This window comes from Aphelocoma coerulescens (assembly GCF_041296385.1).
Source record: "Aphelocoma coerulescens isolate FSJ_1873_10779 chromosome Z unlocalized genomic scaffold, UR_Acoe_1.0 ChrZ, whole genome shotgun sequence".
Classification (NCBI taxonomy): domain Eukaryota; kingdom Metazoa; phylum Chordata; class Aves; order Passeriformes; family Corvidae; genus Aphelocoma; species Aphelocoma coerulescens.
In genome coordinates, this window is record NW_027184085.1 from 22,710,868 (window position 1) to 22,729,325 (window position 18,458).

The 18,458-nt window shown below is 37.8% G+C and overlaps 1 protein-coding gene across 1 annotated transcript; it reads right to left on the reverse strand.

The window, feature by feature from the left end:
* Positions 1-1,332: 1,332 nt before the first annotated feature.
* LOC138103078 (betaine--homocysteine S-methyltransferase 1) lies at positions 1,333-18,401 on the reverse strand. Its single transcript, XM_069001068.1, has 8 exons — positions 18,273-18,401; positions 14,548-14,680; positions 10,589-10,707; positions 8,380-8,571; positions 7,638-7,785; positions 6,093-6,275; positions 2,199-2,427; positions 1,333-1,713 (listed from the first exon to the last, which is right to left on the reverse strand). The coding sequence occupies exons 1-8, from the start codon at positions 18,309-18,311 to the stop codon at positions 1,539-1,541; spliced, it is 1,218 nt and encodes a 405-aa protein (XP_068857169.1). The 5' UTR covers positions 18,312-18,401; the 3' UTR covers positions 1,333-1,538.
* Positions 18,402-18,458: the final 57 nt, after the last annotated feature.

The window sequence follows — 18,458 nt, forward strand, 5'->3', positions numbered from 1 at the left end:
ATAAACCACATAAAAGCATACTTACATGGATGCTTTCCAAATAATCTGCATTTTAAAATATCTACTATCTTGATTTGTCTACTTTTGGCTTTCAGGCAAAATTTCTAGCTAGCAAGTATTTTAATATGATATAAGCCTAGGGAAGGAAGGCTTATACCTGTCTGCCAATAACAGTCTGAAAAGGATACCTGAAGTTTCCTGTTGAAGTGTTGCATATTCGTTTCCTGAACTGCAGAATACCAACATGGATAGAAATAAGGAAATAGGTGTTTACATAAAAAGTAGTCAAACTAAATCTTTCAACACTAACTGTGAGAATGAGATTTTCATAAAGGTAGTTTACTTAATGTAGGATGGGTGGAAATTCATTCTAGAGAGAAATCTAAGTTGTGTAGTATTTCACAAAAATAAATGATGGAAATGTGTCCTTTACAAGTTCCAAATATAGTGGTTGCCTTCCTATGAAAACCCTTCTCAACAAATCAGTGTACAAATTCCATGGGTTTTCTTAACTTGAATGGATTGATCTATTTCCTAACAGAGTTTTTTATTTATTAAAGCTAAGATTGTAGAGTGAATCAATCAGCTTAAAAAAAAAAAAAAAGGCATGTTGTACTACTCTTTTAAACAGGAGTTATATCTTAGAAACCTGGTTTTTTGCTATTTTAAGATAACCAAGTAATTAAAAAGAGATTTCCAGAAATCAGCTGCACCATTTGAAAATTGGCTTTTTACTGGGGTACAATATTCTTTTTGAGGTCTTATGATTTAAGCTGTGAAGGTAATACAATAATATTTCGTCATATTATTTTTAATTTATTTGACTTTTTTTTAAATTGCAGAGTAATTTCTTAAGCCTTTCAGTCTCCAGAAGAGTACATCTTCTGTACATGGTACCTTAAGACAAAACTGAGTTATCTATCTGCCATTTTTCTCTTCTAAAAGTTCTCTGAACCTTTCCCCCTGCATGTAAGAAATTCCTGCAAGATCTCATTTTCCTTATGTTTTGATTGCAACTGCAAGATGTATTTTTCAGTTTACTTTTATTCTCTTGAAACCAAGAAAGTGACTACAAATAATTGGTGGCTTGTGTGTTCCTGCACTAGTTCTCAATAAATCTGGATGTCTGAGAAAGCTCCTGTAATACCAAACTGAAAACAGACTTGGAAGTTGAAGTCCATTGACACTGTATTTATAGATGGCTTTTTCTTTTTTCACAGGTGGGTTGAGCCAATTATGACTTTCCAAGTATTTCTGTGTCTACCCAATTAATGGCACCTAGCTAACCAGAAGCTCAATTATTATGAGAATTCAAAATTACTTTTGACTGTGTATTGTTTAAACTATTTGTCCAGAGAAAGATTTTATTGTCAAAGTTAGACATATTTACTATGTAATCACATTCTTTCTGCATTTTGTCTCTTTCACTACATTTTAACTGATAAATCAACACAGTACTCATCTTCACAGATTTTCTTGTGAAGCATGAGATGGTCAGTAGATAAATCATTGTAAGATTTACACAATTGCACAACTGATTAGAACTTCTTTTTCTGGAAAAGCTCCTTCAGCTGTTGTTCAGTTGTTGCTTCTTTCTGTTGCATCAGCTCCTTGGCTCCTTTGGTCACTCCCCAGCCATCTGGCTTTGACATGGAAGGACAATATGGCCTGCCTGAAGCAGGCTTCAGATTCTCCCAGTATTCTTTTCTTGCCCTAAATAAAGAAATAAAAATTCAGAGGTTTTTTTCCAGCACCTCAAATTATTGAAGGAAATGTGGCTTAAATAACAATTGCAAAGGGTCATCTAACTTGTAAAGATTGACATTATACTTAGATACGGAAGTATGAATGAAAATATGCAATTAAATGCTACATGCTTAAAAAGTATCTTTAAAAGTATCTTTCCACCTTTGAAAGGAATACTGTAAGCCAGCCACAAACTGGTTTACAGTACTCTGTCAGTTTTTCCTTTTCATTTTCATGAATTACATTCACAGAACCTCTACTTCTCCTTCCCCTTTTCCCTGCTCCTAGGTCAGCTTTAATTCTTTGAAATTATTAAACATAAACCACATCATTGTAAACATAGAATGTTTACAGTGATATTTAGATGCCCATATCAGCTAAGCCAGTGTGCTCTGTGGAGCATTGTAAGCCTTTGCAAAAGGTGTGCTGGTTTCCAGGTCAGATATACATACCTTGCTCTGACCCAGGGTTTGGTATGCATGCTCAGGTTATCACCCCAGCTACCATGTTTCTCAGAAGCTTCTGGCAAAAATCCCCTTTCAGGAGCCAACTCCTCAGCTATCGCTCGGATATGATATGGCTCAAATCCACAGCAGCCTCCAATGAAACGAATTCCTAAGTCATAGGCCTTTCTTGCATATTTCTGAATGTCCCATCTGGTTACAATTCTTGGCTCCAGACCTGCAAAGACATTAGTATCTTAAGTTCCCACCACGGTCCATTCCATTTTTATCCATTTTTTGGTAAGAAATCATGTTGTTGAAACACTTGCACACTGTTTGCAAAAGTGGTTGTAGGTGTAGATGTACGTGTTTGAACTGACTGACCTAGGATCAGGGATTCAAACTTTCACAAGGCTAGCTTTCAGGTTCTGCAGTGCTCTGCTGACCTATGCTGGTAAGCATTGTTGCAAAACAGCACCTAGTATCTTCTAAGGCTGATCACATGCTTTCCATTCTGCCAGAGTTCTTAGCTGAAGAATTGGAATACTTTCAATGTTATGGCTGTATTTCCTAATAAACAATAAACACATGGGAAATCTGATTACCACACACTAATCTGTGATAGGAGAAGGTATCAGCCTACCTGCATAGGAATAATCCTGCTCATTATTCGTCAGAAATGCTTATTACACTTTTTGTCTATGATCAGATACTGGCAGCCAGTTGTTTCAGCTGGGATCTTTAGCTATTTCTTAGTCCATCCCTTAGTCATAATTCCAGTCATGAGGAGCTTGCTGCCTCAAACCACCTCATTCCTTGTGGAAAGTTCTGTGTGTAGGTTAAGTTAGAATGCAGTGTTTATTTTGAACCCTTCTCTCTGCTGCAGGTTGTGTTGAGCATTGTGATGGAGTAACAAGAGCTGAGAGAGTAGACTTGTGGAAGAAAAGGAATAGGAAGTGTAAACAGCAGAGAAAAGCACACCTCAAAGAGCTGGAGGCACAAGAGTGGCATAACTGGAAAGAAAAGAACAGGGACTGAAGAAGAAACTTTAAGAAATAAAAATACAGAAATAAAAGAATAAAAATCTTCCCACTTAATGTACATGTACATCTGAAGGACATGAACCAGCATGATTATCAGGCAAGTGCAGCATCATGTCTGTACACTGAACACTCTGCTGGGCAAAACAGCTGTGTTTGAGGTAGTAAGGCTCCAGCAACACAAAGACGAAGTAGGATTGAAGAATGTCACTATGTTCTGTCCCAAAAATGCCTAACATGCAAGAAATTGATACAAAGCAGATATACTGCAAGTCCATTGTGTAGTTAAGAAACAGGATCAAAAATTAAAAAGCAGAAGGAAGACAATTAAATATTCTTAAACAGAAAATTACCAGTGTCAGAGGGAAAGACAGGACAAAGGAAAAGTAGGTGGACTAATATTGCATGGAAAACTTAGATTAAGCGTTTTAGAAAGCTGTTCAAATAAAAACAAGCTTTTGTACAGTGCTGCAGATATGACAGAAAGCACCAGAAGCACAAATTCATTATTTCCTTTTCTTCCATATATCATTAAAAAGCTAATGCAAAATTTATGCAAATTATCAACAGTAAGAATGCATCATTGTGCACTCAACTTAGACCTGTACAAACAACTCTGTTCAGGGGAACAGTATAGATTGTTTCCCTGTCTTCTCCATCTCCCTGTTACAATCATGTGACCTGATGAATGAGTTCATCTGATGGCAGGATGAAGTGGCTAAGCCCCTATCCATCATATTTGAAAACTTGTGAAAGTCCAGTGAAGTTCCCAGCGACTGGAGAAGGGGAAGCATAACCCACACTTTAGAAAAGGCCAAAAAAGGAAAAGCCAGAGAAATACAGACCAGTCAGTCTTAAAATGCCCAGAAAAACCATGGATCAAATCCCCTGGAAACTGTGCTAAGGCACATGGAAAATAAGGATGTGACTGGTAGCAGCCAACATGGCATTACTGAGGGCAAATCGTGCCTACAAATTTGGAGGCCTCCTATGAGGGGGTTACAGCATTGGTGGAGAAGGGAAGAGCAACTGATGTTACTACCTTCCTGGACTTCTGCAAAGCATTTGATACTGTCCCACATAACATCCTTGTCTCTGAAGTGGAGAGACACCTTCCCAAAACCAACTAACATTTTATTTTCCATGTCTGTCAGTGCAACTTGGCTTTTTTTCTTGGCTTTATTCAGAATTAAATATCTCTAACTTAACAGTTTTTGATGAGAAAAATTGTAACCTGCTCCTAGATTAGCCCCCTCGATATATCTGCTCTTGAGATAGTTAAGTATGCTTTCACTGACCAGGACATTTCTTTCGAAAACATTGTCCTTATTTAACTGGTGACATTTCAGAGAAATTGCAATAACACAGAAGAGAACACATAGAAAAATGGAAAAAGTTCTACAGAAAAATAAATACTTCTGGCATCTAGATGCTGGAGTTTGTCAATACAACACACCTAACACTTTCCTAGAAACTTAGATCTTGTTGCCCTACACAGAGTTTATGTACTCTTCAGATACCTAAATATCTCTTTTCTTATTGCCTTCATGAAAATGGAGTAATTTGGTCAGTTTAACAATGATTCACCAAACAGATTATCTGCTGTCAAGCAATCGATTGGTGCTTCTGGGTTTTGAAAACACTCACAGAGCCAGTCTTCACCAATTAATTATTCATGGAAATTCTGAATGCTGAGATGTCATACAGATTGCTTATAGCACACAAGCCAAGAACCATAACAAACTAAAGAGTGAATCCTTCCATTCACTTGATTGCCTACTGCATCTGTTTGATTTCTTTTTTTTCTGCTTGCAATCAGAGGAGCTATATGAAGGAATGAATAGGATAAATGAGTTCCTAACACTTTTAAACATCAGATATTTCCAGGACTCAGACGTCTTATTACCATTTAATGAATGCCTCAGGCTTATTCTTTATTCTCTTTCCTTCATTTATGTAAAGAGAGGAATTTAAATAAAAACAACAAGCTTCCTGAAAATCACATATACTTCACAATTTTTTTGCTGCAAATTCAAATTGTGAATGTTTTAATACCATTTATTCTGATCTTGAAAAGAAGGGTGTATGGTATCTGAAAATGAAAGAATTTTCTAATCAGCCTTAAAATGTTTAAGCTGATTTTGCCCTTATGTTAAAGGGATCCTTTACCTCTCACGTGAAAATAAGCACTAAATAGAGAAGCCTTATACACATATTAAATGGCTGAATCTTTCAGTTTTTGTAGAGTTTCCCCTTAGCATACATGTGGATAGACTTCTTCTCCAAACTGCTAATTTGTTAGCAATGTTAAAGTCCCCTTTCTGGTTTCTCTCTAATCTCATGTACATTAGACAGTCACACTTACAATACTGAGCTACTATGAGTGCAGTAATAATGCTCCTATATCCATTGTACTGCATTGTACATTAAATCCTTACATGGGTAAGCATAGGCCTTGTGGGATAGACGTCACAACCCAGAATAATGGTGTTTTTTTACTACTTTTGCTGCTGTTCTTTGGACTGTTTACAGCTGTCCTGAACAAGGTTCTATAGCATGAGAAAGAACATTTTTAAAATGAATTTAGGTTGTGGCATTTTAACTCATTTCATTATAATTACACATTGAGTCACATGCTGTGATACTACCGAAGTATTCTCACTATGTGGATGATCTTTACACCAATATTATATTTTAACCTGTCTGGAAAATGCCAGACAGGATAACTAAGACTCATCATACTGAATAAAAGGACACCTTGCAGTTCCAGCTGTACTATAATTTGGGGGGAAAAAAAGCCAGGAACAATCAATAAAACAAAACCAACCAACCACCACCAACAAAAAAGATACTCTTGTCTTACCAAAGGGAAATTCCGGAAGATCAATAAAGCCCTGCTTTCCACAATCAGGTGTATGGAAAGCAAGTGGCTGGGACATCAGGTGGGCTTTCAGTTTAGCAGCCTGCAAGCCCTCTTTCATCAGCCTCACAGTTTCAAGAGAAGTTTCTGGATCAAAGTGGCAGTTGACTCCAACTATAGAAGCACCTAGGAGGAGGAAAGTAACTTCAAGTCACAACTCCCCAGGAACTGGGAGATGAAAGTACTTAGCAACAGCACTCTAGAAGCAGTGCTGTCCATCTTTACATCAGTGTTACGAAAACAAGGCAGCTGTGCTAGAGCCAGGCACACACAACCTCCTGAGTTTGATAATTCCATTTACATCTCAGCTGCACCCTTCTTTATGTTCCTAATGATGAATCACATCTTCTACCCTCCTACAGATGTTTTTTCTTACCAGTGCTTAATCAATGAAGTCTGATTATGTATAGCCACACACGCAAATAGGTAGCAGGTTCTGATACCATGAAGATTTTTGCCTTTTCTTTTATACCCGTTATACCTTTTTACAACTTCTGTATTCCTAGTGCTTTTTGCCTACATTCTTGGACTTGTTTGTTAAGCTAAGAGACTAAACATTTTAGAAGCTTCGTAGTTAGGGATCAGTGTGCCCCAGACCCCAAGGTCCTCTCCAGAACACATTCTGTAAACCAAGATAGAACCATCCAGGGGAAGGCTCCTTGGGGAGGGGGGCTCACTTGAGCCTCTCATTGGGGAATCTTTGATAGATATGCTAATTAGTAAAACCTATAATGTGATACCCAATGCTGGGGGGTGAGGGGACGGAGGGACAGAGAGGGACTTGGCAGGGTGCATCTCGATGTATATGACCTGGACGTGTGCACCTAAGGATCCTTAAAATAAACACCAAGGTAAAATCCCTTTTCCCCTTCTAACTGTGTATGACTCTTGATTTTAAGACCAGGAAAAGGCATCAGTTCCTAACACAAGTTCTACCTTTGGATTTCAACTGTAACTCAAAAGGAAAAGAGAAGTTCGGAATAGATACATAAACCCGTGTACCTTCACTCATCATGCCCTTGATTAATTTCTTCTGCCCTTCCCCTTGTTCTGTAGAAAACAGCCTTTTACAGGAAAATTATTAATTTTTTCACCCTCTTAATTCTCTCATCCTGAGCTTGAACTGTGTGCAAAAAGACTTCAGAAAAACATAAGCAGAGAATCAAAGGTGGCTTTGTGCTTGTGATTCTAGAATCTGGGGACAGGTCTGTAATGAAATTTGAGTTGGTTTAGGATTTTGCTGTATTCAGTATCAGTTGTGTCTGGCTACTGCTCCCACCCATTGCATACTGGTTATCAAGGATCTCATAGCTATATTTCCACATATTTTTTACTAGTAAAGTACATATAAAAACTTTTCTACACAGTTAAAACTTATCAGATATGACTGGGAAGCTACCTCCTTGAGATATACATCTATTTATTTCAATAATTAAGGACTTTACTTTGTTCCATACTTTTAAAGGACACATTAAAGAAAATTCTTACCAGCCTTTACCAGCTGGACAGCACATTGTCCAGGGGACACTCCATGCATGTCTCCTTCTGGACCAATGCACATCGTAGCTGCAACTGGCTTTCCAGATTCTTTTAGAACTTCGACTGCCCAGACAGCCTCCTCAACATGTTCAAAATACTGAAAGAAATTAAAACTAGGCTATTTTGTTTCTTAGCAACGAAATATAAAAATATAAATCCAGACCCCAAATCCACCATCAATACAATAATTTTATCCTTTTCTGAATACTAACATATTCTTTTCTTTATACTAACATAATTCAATTGAGTTTACTGGCCACACAGTTTAAAAAGGATTTTTAAAAGTGAGTAAAAATAAATTAAAAATAATGATGCTTTTGTTTCAGAATAAGAATGCCCAGACAGGAGGTTAATCAAGGATTAACTGAAGAACTATTGTCAACTAGAGAAGTCATCTTAGGTTGCTTTCCACATATGGGAAGAAATAGGGATTAGTCAAGATCCCATTTACATTTCTTCTTTGTATCAGTACAGAATTTTACTTGACTGAGGTAGAAATTGAAGTTCCAAAGTCCTATTCTAGAGTACCTGTAGATGTTGGTGTGCATCTGATACCACTGGGATACAACCACAGCAGAAAATTTTAAAGGAGGTAGCAACATGTAGTAGTTATAGACCCTAAAGTAGACTAGACATCTTCAAAGTTAACAGTGTGCCAGTTGAAGGCATGTAGTTATTTTTACAAATTTACCTCTGCAATTAGAAAGTCCACGTTTTTCTTCATAAAGACATCCAATTGCTGTCGAAAGGCTGCTTTAACCACTGTTTTATCCTTGCAGCTTAAGTAAGATGGTGTTTGACTGACTCCTCCAGCCACTAAAGCATCACCTTCATTAGCCACTTCTCTTGCAATGTCACAAGCAGCTTCATTAACTTTTTGGCACTGTGTGAATATAGATTCTGTTAGTTTTATCTTACAGAGGTATGCATGTAATTTCAGAGCACTATAAAGGCAAAAATAGTCAGAAGTCAGAATGGCTTTTTTGTATTTTTTTACAATTTAAATTAAATTTAATTAAAATTAAATGGATTTTAAAGTAATGTTGATTAGGAAGATATGTTTCTTTCAAACAATAACAAACAGGAAGGAAACTAATTTCTTGCCTCCTCTAAGTTATCATATTATCAAATACTACAAAATACATTACCTTTAATAGATCTTACACAAATAGCCTATAAAAAGCAAGTATTTGGTGTGCAGTGGAATTTCCTTTGCCTCTTAGAAAATGAGTTATTTACACCTAAGCATATACTTTCATTCTGAAAATTGTGGATGAAAAACAAAATATACAGGAATTTCAATATTTTTTTAAAATGTATTTTAGTGTACTGATAATTAACCCACACCCCCCCACACACCCCCGATACAATATTCATACAGGGTTAATACATTTTTAAAAAGATATCAATTATTATGTTATGCTAAAGTTACCAACTTAAATAAAGGCAAAAATATTGTTAAATAATCACCTAGACTGAAAGTCATATTCCTTCTGTATCTAAATTGTGATGACCAGAACAGCTTTTGAAAAAGAGGTTAAACTGAGGAAAAAAATATTTGGGGAAAAGAATCATTATTTGAGGTATTTAACAAGTATTGATTATAGCAGGTTTCTCTGCAGTCCACAGACTATTTAGAATCTACATAGTTTTCTCTCTGAAAGTTTTACATGGCTGCCTCAAAAAACCCAGCTGATTTTTAAGGCTGTTGCTGACATATTGTCTTCCGTTTGCATTTGTACTCAGGAACATGTCTGGGGACACTGATAGGTGGAACCATAAATGAGTTAAATCTCGAGGAACCTGATTCCTGAACTGGCAGGAAATCAATTTTGAAAGGTTTGATGTAATGCATTCCCAATACCAGGTGCTCTCCAGCCTTTATAATTTTTCATGTCAGCAAGAATTGAAGCACAGTTTGTTCCAGAGGTATTGGGTCAGAATTCTGGGACTACCACTTCAGACATTTCAGTGTTGCGTCTATTGAATGTAAAAGGTACAGCATTTCAGATAAGTTTGGTCATATGATATTTTCTATGACCCCAATTAAGCCTCAAGTGTTTCTCTAGTGTCCAGATTGTTGTAATTTCTGACTGAGGATATCTTCACAGATAGAGATATTCCTTCCTTCCTGAGTCCTGGAGAATTTTCTCTAATTTGCAGTAGATAAAATGTACAATAGGTCCAAAGGAAAAAGATCAGAAAAACCACTCAATGCCAAACCTTCTAGTCTCAAAGGAACTATGTAGAAATGTTTGGCCAGGAATTCCACCGGACCTTAGGCCGACATCTAGTAAACACACCCAGCATTTGAAAATTCCTTTGTGTAGGGGGTAACAAAATACCAACATTGTACTTCTGTTGATGTAACAGATTACCTTCACACGAGGGAAGGGGAATATTCACTACAGTGTGTAGCTCTGATTCTTTTAGTTGCTACTCAATGAATATATGGCTCTAAAAAACATTTTGTTCTCATTAGACACTCATTATTCTCTAGGATTCTTCACCATTTTTGCAGCTGAGTCATATCTCTGGAAGTTAAAGCATTTCTGTTTTTTCTCTACTTTTGCTCTCTGTGCATGTAGTACTCCCTATAGTCTTTGTATCAAAACTCCGGTAAACCCATCTCCTCAGATAAAAATACAGAAAAAATACTATGTGGTCATTCATCTCCTCTCTTCATCCTTGCCTCATTTTGTCTTTGATTTTTGTTTTGGTTTGGGTTTTCTGTCACATCACCTTGCCTTTCTTGCTATTCCAAACTCTGTAATTGCATCGTCTCATTCTCTGGTCCTCAAAATAGCCGAAACTCTTATGACAAACTCGATAATGTCTCTGCCAAACCTTTTGAAATTAATCAACTTATTTTGTATCTCCATCAAAACTGTTTTACTCACACTTATTTTCTCAGCTACATAATTTCCCCTGTTCTCTAGTTTGTCCTCACTGGCATAAAAGGTGAAGGTCTGCAGAACATTGGCTCCAGCTCTGAGGAATTCCCGGTGAAGCTGACGAACTGCAAATTAAGATACAAAGTTATTACTGTGTTATCCCAAAATCCAATTTTTATTGATGAAATGTTCTGTAAAATAAGTGGCAATGTGTTTACTAGAAAACCCATTATGAGAAATTAGAAGCAGTGCCCCAGTCTGCATAGAATTTCTTTCTTCTCACTCTCAAAACATTAGGTAGAAATTTTTCTCCTTAGTTCTCTGCTAAGAATGACTGAAGATTTCCATTTAGTTTATCTACAGATTAATTTTTGCCTGCCACCTTGCCTATCCTCTATTTTCTGCAGTCCTTCAGATCTCCCAGAAACAGACCTTTATAGAGATTTTTTATAGTGATTTAGGAAGGGATAGCAAACGTCTAACAAAAGAATATGAAAGCATAACAAGGAACACCAGACAAAAGGTTCTTCAAATGAAAAACCTGCCTTGTCTTTGCTTCTATACTATGAAGAAGAAAACAAGACAGTATCATGGCAATAAATTAAAGGACAAGATGATACTTATATGGAAGAATATAGTGTTTCGTTGCCTCCTCTATTTTGCATTTTTGAGTTTTCTCCCCTGACAAAACTTCAAAAGAGCCTAGTCAGCCAAAACCAAAGCTCTATTTTGCTAAATACACCCTTAATTAGAAGATTTGTTGCTCCCAAAAAGTGACTCATATCAGAGAGTTCATTCTTTTTATATGTTTGCACATGATGATTTTACTTCATAGACAACACTCTTTTTAAAGGAAAGGTTATCATTACTTTTAATAGACAAATTTCTTACATTAGGGCTTTGGGAAAGGGCTCTGTAGTGGTAGTTGTGCCTTTCTGGCTGTAAGCAGTGCACTGCAATCACCACAGCAGGAACAGAACAGGAACTGTCAATTGATTTTATATACATACCCACAGAATAATAATTACAATAATTTCTATTATGCTACTGGTCATGTAAAACAGAGTGAAATGCTCAGCAGCTTATAGCAAATACAGGAATAATTTATTCCTTAGGTACTGTACACAAGACACTTACTACCTAAACACACAAGAACACAGCACTTTCTGTGGCAGAAGTTTATAAAAATTTTCCTAGTTTATCAAAACTCATTTGTCCACAGACACACTTTGTGTCACTAAGAAAATGTGCAAGTTTGTTATAACAATAAAAGTACTCCCTTATGCTGCAACACAGCTTTCTACACCAGAGAAGCTCAAGTAGCATTTTGTCTTGCTAGAATCAACCTGCATACATACAAGATGTCTGCTTTCAATGAAGAATCAATGTAGTGTCTCTTGCTTTTCTCTACTGGTACAGTATCTAATTTCTACTTGCAGTTGTGGGTAACTGCACAATGCTTCTCTTCCTACTACACAGGTGATTTAACACAGTGCTTCTTTGCCCAGCAGTCACAAAAATCTTTCCAGGAACATAGGTTATAGTAGAGCTATGGTTCAAAAAGACCTTGGAATCTGCCTGAACTCCTGGGATCAAATTTCATTCTCACAAAAATTTGTAGTGCAGGGAGTATTCTTTTTCCTACATCATAGCAATAGGCTATTGATCCCAAATAAAAGGGCTGTCTCTCTATATTTCTAATGTTCTGCAATTTTTGTCCTCCTGAATGAGGAAGCATTGATGAAAACTGGTCAGGAAATAAGAAAAGGAAAAGAAGATCTACAAATATTTTCACAAATGCTCTATGACATTTGGATAGTAGACCATTCCTAGAAAAATACTTGGGATTTGTGTGAACAGGGATGGTGATATAAGTAGGAAAATGAACTACAATCTAACACATATGATTAAGGAACTTCACACCCCAAAATACCAAGTATTGAATAGAGATATGGGTTACCCTTTGAGGGAAACAATAGTGTTTTAAGTATCAGCCTGAATCTCATTCAACCTCAGGCAAATAGGTTTTACTAGTAGAATACATTGTTGCTTTTATCAAACTCACAGCACTCTGCGCTATCAAAAACGCAAACCAGTCTGTAATTTACTTGTGTGACTTCCAGCATGTTAATGAAACTGTGTTTTCCTTCAGCATTTGAGAAGTGGGGATAACACTCACATATGAGGCTAAAACATTATTAATAATTTGATGCATTTTAGGAGACAGGTGTATAACACCAATTTTTCAATTCAATCCATCATGAGTTGGACATTTCATAAAAGACACAGACATAAGCTGTGAGGAGATAGGGGCAATAAGCACCCATGCATATGGCTTACTACAGAGCAGTACCTGATCTGTCTCAGAAGAAAAATCTAGATCTCCTAATTTCTAAAATTATCAGTCTGGCAAATCTTCTCTTTGGTAATACAGTTAATGGCCCTTAACTCCTTTTTTTTTTTTTTTTTTTCTTTTAGTACTTGCTGCCTTCTCAGAACCTCCTTCCTTTTCCTCTCCTTATAAAGACAAGAAGCTCTGGTAGTTGTATGGTTTTTATACCCGCTGCCTCAGCCAGTTGCTCCTTGTGTTCTTTTACATCTGCTTTCAAAATAACATGACCCTTGAGCAAGCAGGAGCAAAAAGCAGTAATGGAGGGAAAACAGCCCCACTGCACCAAAAGAAATGAACACATTTACCCTGAAGGGTGTATTTATAAATAGCCTATAAGAGATGTGCAGATTGTCGAGGGCTTTTGAGGTGAAAAAATAACAAGCAAAGGGGAAATAAAGAGCATGGGACAAGTGCTATGAGTTGTAAAATGGAACATGCAGGGGCAGACAAAGGTAGACATGGAGAGAAATAGAGAGATGATGGAATGTCTCTTTGGGAGATGAGTCAACAAATTAGGTCATCAAACCTTAAACCTTTGCTGGAGCTCTGCATTATCTAAAGCTGCCTATAACCCTAAATTAGGGATGCTAAGTGACACAAAAGTGACATTTGAAGGCTAAGAAGGATTAGGCTGAAGAAATAGGTAAAGTATACAAAATGAGGTAACGGAGAGAACTAAGATATTTCTCCCTTCCCTCCTCTTCCTTCTTCTCCTGTATAGAAGAAAAAGACTAATTTGGAATGGCAAACACTTAGAACAAAGAAATTTTTTCCCCCAGGATATTCTGAATTGGCTTGTGGGATTGACTGCACATCATATTACTAGGGCAAATGCTTTCTTATAATGAAGCATACATAAATGGATAATACCATCTGCTTCTGCACTATTTATGCTAAACACTATAATCTACACTGGAAGGCATAGAATGGTTGGTCATTTTTTCTCCGCCCACTTTAAGAGAGTTACTCCGTTAAATGTTTGTTGCAATTTTCAGATTCCTATCAGGTTTATAATTCCCCATTTTACAGTGGAGCCAGAAACATTTAATACTCCCATTATGATGTTTATTAAAAACTGCCATTTCTCTGAAAGAATTAATAAAAAACCTATTTTTGTTTATAAAGATAAATTAATTACTAGAACAAAACAGATGCTTAACTGCAGAATTCTTTTTCATGAGATATTTTAAATGACAAGCTTTAAATGATCAACTCAAGGACAGACTGAACAAATCCATAACAGAGAAAGCACTGAATGTTATTAAACACAAATATAACCACAACTGCATCAAAAAGTCCCTGGGATGCAAGTTATTGAAAACTGAGAGAGCATTATGAAGAGGTATCACTAGATGTTTGCGCTATTCATATTCTTACCCAGCCAACTTCTTTTGGCCAGTGTTAGTGCAAGTACAAGGGGTAAGATGAGCAGGTTTTAGGCTGTTCTTAATATAATGCTACAGTGTCAAGAAACATTTGTATTTAAAAACCTACTGCAAGTTCCTGTATATTTATTATTTAGCCAACCATGTTTACATTCCCTACAGGAGTATCATTTCCCAGTAGAACTGACCTGCTTCTGGGTGTTCTACAGTTGCTTCAGGAGTCCAAGGCCCAGCTTTTACGTATCCCCTCTTTTCAAGAGCAAAGACAAATCCCCCATCTCCAATCACAATTTCTCCAGCATCCAAGCGTTCTAGAATACCCTGGAGAAAGCAGGAGGGTAGGTTAATGATTACAGTTCTTCAATTTGGTGGCCTTCCTTTGTTGCCACTTTCTGTATTTGCAAGGCAGACATAAATATCTGTGAGCTAGCAGAAATACTTTTGCCACAATAATAAAAAGTAATAAACTTCCTTCTTGAAATTCTAATTAAAAAATGGTAGGTGTGCTCTTTTGCAGCATAAGGCTTTAATATGTACACATATATTATGTGTAAGACTTCTCATTAGTCAATTATGTTGTATTCCAGAGATATTGTTCCCAGAACTTTAAGTCAATGGTCCAGTTCCATTCCTATAAAAATAATATGCCATCTTAAATTCTCCTGTAAAATACATGGGAAACTTCTTAAAATGAAACACTAGTACCACTGATCTGTTTAGTAGCTCATCTACACTTTAGCTTCCAATGCCACCTTGACAGAGCCTTACCATAGCACAAGCAGCTTGTGACACCAGATGGCACAACAGGCATCACAGAAAACTAAGCATGCAACAGTTTCCTACTAAACAAAATGTATCTCAGAAAGCTGACTTGCATTTTCTGACAGTCTTTTCACAGGCCTGGGTTTGCTTACCCAGATTTACAAAAGAAAGAAAATCTTGTTCGTTCTGTACAGCCCTGAAGTGTTTTAGAGTGCCAAGTTAGAAACCTTACAGCACCCTGTGATTTACTGTGCTTCTGCCTTGAACTCCACATTAATGCAAGGAAAGTGTGGGTACAGGATAAGAATTAATCAAAGGTAAGACTTAACTTTCCATCCATAGTTTTCTTGATGGCACTGGCATTTCAACAGAAGAAATTTGAGGGAGTAGGAAAAAGAAAAGCCTTATGGACATAGAGTTGAGGGTGATTTTCATGTTGAGTGGAAGGTTTTTTTTAACAATTACCCTTCAAACTTTACTAATTATCTTTCTTGATAATTTCCTATTCATTAATACAATTATCTCACACCATATATCCAGCAAAGACAAAAGCTTATGACATCTGAGCCCCATCCATTAGGCAGAATGAGAGTATGCCTTTCCAACAGTAAGGAGCACTGTGCCAGCTGTGCCAGTTTCAGTATCAGGTACAGCAATGTGAGGCTCCTTGGAGGCTGCAAAGCCTGGCTGAGAGCATCACCTACTTTGGCTGAGGCAGTGACATTGCAGCAAAATGGCAGGACATATTTGTACCATGCTGCTGTGCAGAGCTTTGCCAAGTGTTGGCCTGCAAATCTCTGCATCAGATTTCTTTGCACACTATGGACTTGCCAAAATATTGACCCAATTAACTTTAACAAAGTGTGCAAGTTTTTATCTTTGTTTCCACAGAATCAGGGAGAAACAATTTTAGTGTAAATGTCAGGAGATTTTGTAAAGACTGTGCTTGCAATAAATGAACTTTCATTTGTAACAGAATGCCTCAAATGGGGCCAGAGAAAAGCTCACTGGCTGAGTCCCCCGCTTCCTCTGTCTGCCAAAGAATCTTTTGTAGGTGAAGCCTGCTCCAGAAATTTAATATGCAGAGAACAGGCATGCAGAGGAAAAAAAAAATCTTTAACATACAGGCAGCCTCAGCTGTTGCTTGTTAACTGGACATTAAGTAATAGACAAAATTGACATAATATATAGGTATTATATTTATTTTTGTATTATGTATGTATTTAAATGTACTACAAGAGAACTTTCTTTTAACAAGTCACTTCTAGGGTTTAACAGCAGTTTTTCTTCACAGTTCTGGGGTTTTTTGAAGTACATTTTAGTATAATCTTCACTTTTGACACACAGAAGTAACATAAGCCATGTTTGAATAGACCATGGCACCTGAATATATTGTGATATATTAAGCCTAGCATCAGGGTATCTAATGGCAGGAGAGATAAATACAAAGCACAAAATACTAAATAAAAACTTAGTTTGTCAGTTTATGCTGGATTCAAATGGAAATAACTTTTTTGCAAACTTTATTATAGGTCTGATATCTTCTCTTCATACATTTTTACTTTATTTACTTTGCAAAATACCACCAATTAAACCAGCATACAGCTAACTGAAGTTCAGCATCAACACTGTTTTATTCAGAGACCTACACCCGTGTGCTCATGTCTCATCCAGATCAAAATTGTACTGTCAGGTGATCTGGTAGGAGACAAATCTGGTATTAAATTACAAGAAAAAGTATGTGTAAAAAGCTATCCAATGCTTTTTTGAGCCATCACTTCGCTGCTTTACATTTGCTACTATGAATGAAGTTGCACCATATGGTCCATACACCTATACATGGAGAGCATGAGTGCAAATGCCTCTATGAAGATATTCCTACTACCATCTTTAGGAGTGTAACTGTACTGTGTAACTGAAAAGCCTGCTTGATCCACCTGTAACCTACCTTTTCATCAGTGGAGAGAAAACAAATCTCGAAACAACCATTCAGATCTCAAGCCCCCAAGAGAAGTCCACTGTTTGTAGGGGGAATTTAAGACAGTTTTCTTCTGCTAGGTGTTGAAATTAGGTGGTATATGTCAAAATATGCAAAGCAGAACTAATACCCCTCACCTTTTTCCTTTCTAACCAATCTACCTGGAAGACCCAGGAAGAGCTCATAGACTTCTTCCCATATCTTTCTGCTCTTTTGCTCTAGACTTATACACTACATATAAAAATGAGTAAAACCCATTCTGAGCAAGATGTGCCCTATTAATGGCAATAGCGTCCTTTAAACAAAAGACAGAATATGTGATTCTGCTGACCTTCTCAAGCAGCAGTGCAGGGTACCAGTTCTGATGTATGTCAGAGAGTACAACTTAGATATTGCTCATAGCTTTGCCTTAATGGCCTGAATGGCTGGTGCCTGGATAACTTTTTATACTGGCTTATTTCTTTAGCTAAATGGGGGAGCAGTGGCCATACATACACTGGAGTCTGGGTTGATATTATGAACACCGTTGCATCCAGTCATTAATCAAGGGGTGAGCAATCTGGATCTTTTAAATGGAGTGGTCAGGATGCTGGAGACAGAAATCTTATCCAATAACAGCTTATCCTTAAAATATTTAAGATTTTAGTTTGCAGTGTGTTGCAAGTCCTGCTTAATTTGAGTATTGCATAATATTAAGCTAAATGGTTTTATACTCCGGTGACTCCACTCTGTGTTCAGAGAAACAAAGATTCTCCGGGCTGTGACTGCGTTAAGATCAATCTAATTTATCTATCTCATATACCCAAATATCTTTAACGTCTCGATGCTGAACAGGTAAAATTATTATTATTATGGCTTTATTTTAAGTTTTCACAAGGTCACCTTACCTGCAGAGATACCGAGTACCTTAGTAGGAGGTTAACCGGCGCGGTCGCGGGTCGTGCCAGTCAAGGAGCAGCTCCCCTGGAGAGCCCGCGGACAAGATCCCGCGGAGGCGGGAGAGGTGACCGGGAGCTCTGCCCTGTGCCAGGCTCCCGGCGCGGGGCTGCTCCCCCGCACTGCCCTGTCCCGCCCGTGGCGGGCGGCCGGGGGGGACCGCGGCGGAGGCACCGCTCCGGTGCCCACGGGGAGCAGCGGCCGGGTCTGCGCGAGGGAGGGAGACGGGAGATTTACCCTTTTGCCCTGTTTCGCGGTCTTCCTGATCGGCAGCATCTTCCTCGCCCAAGGACGCTGGCTGCCCGGCTATGCCCCGACGGGTCGACGCGAAGCTCAGCTCTACGGGCTCTCCGGCTGCACGTTTATAGCCCGAGGAGGAGGCGGGACGCTGTGGGCAGCGCTGCGGGCGGCACCCCCGCCCGG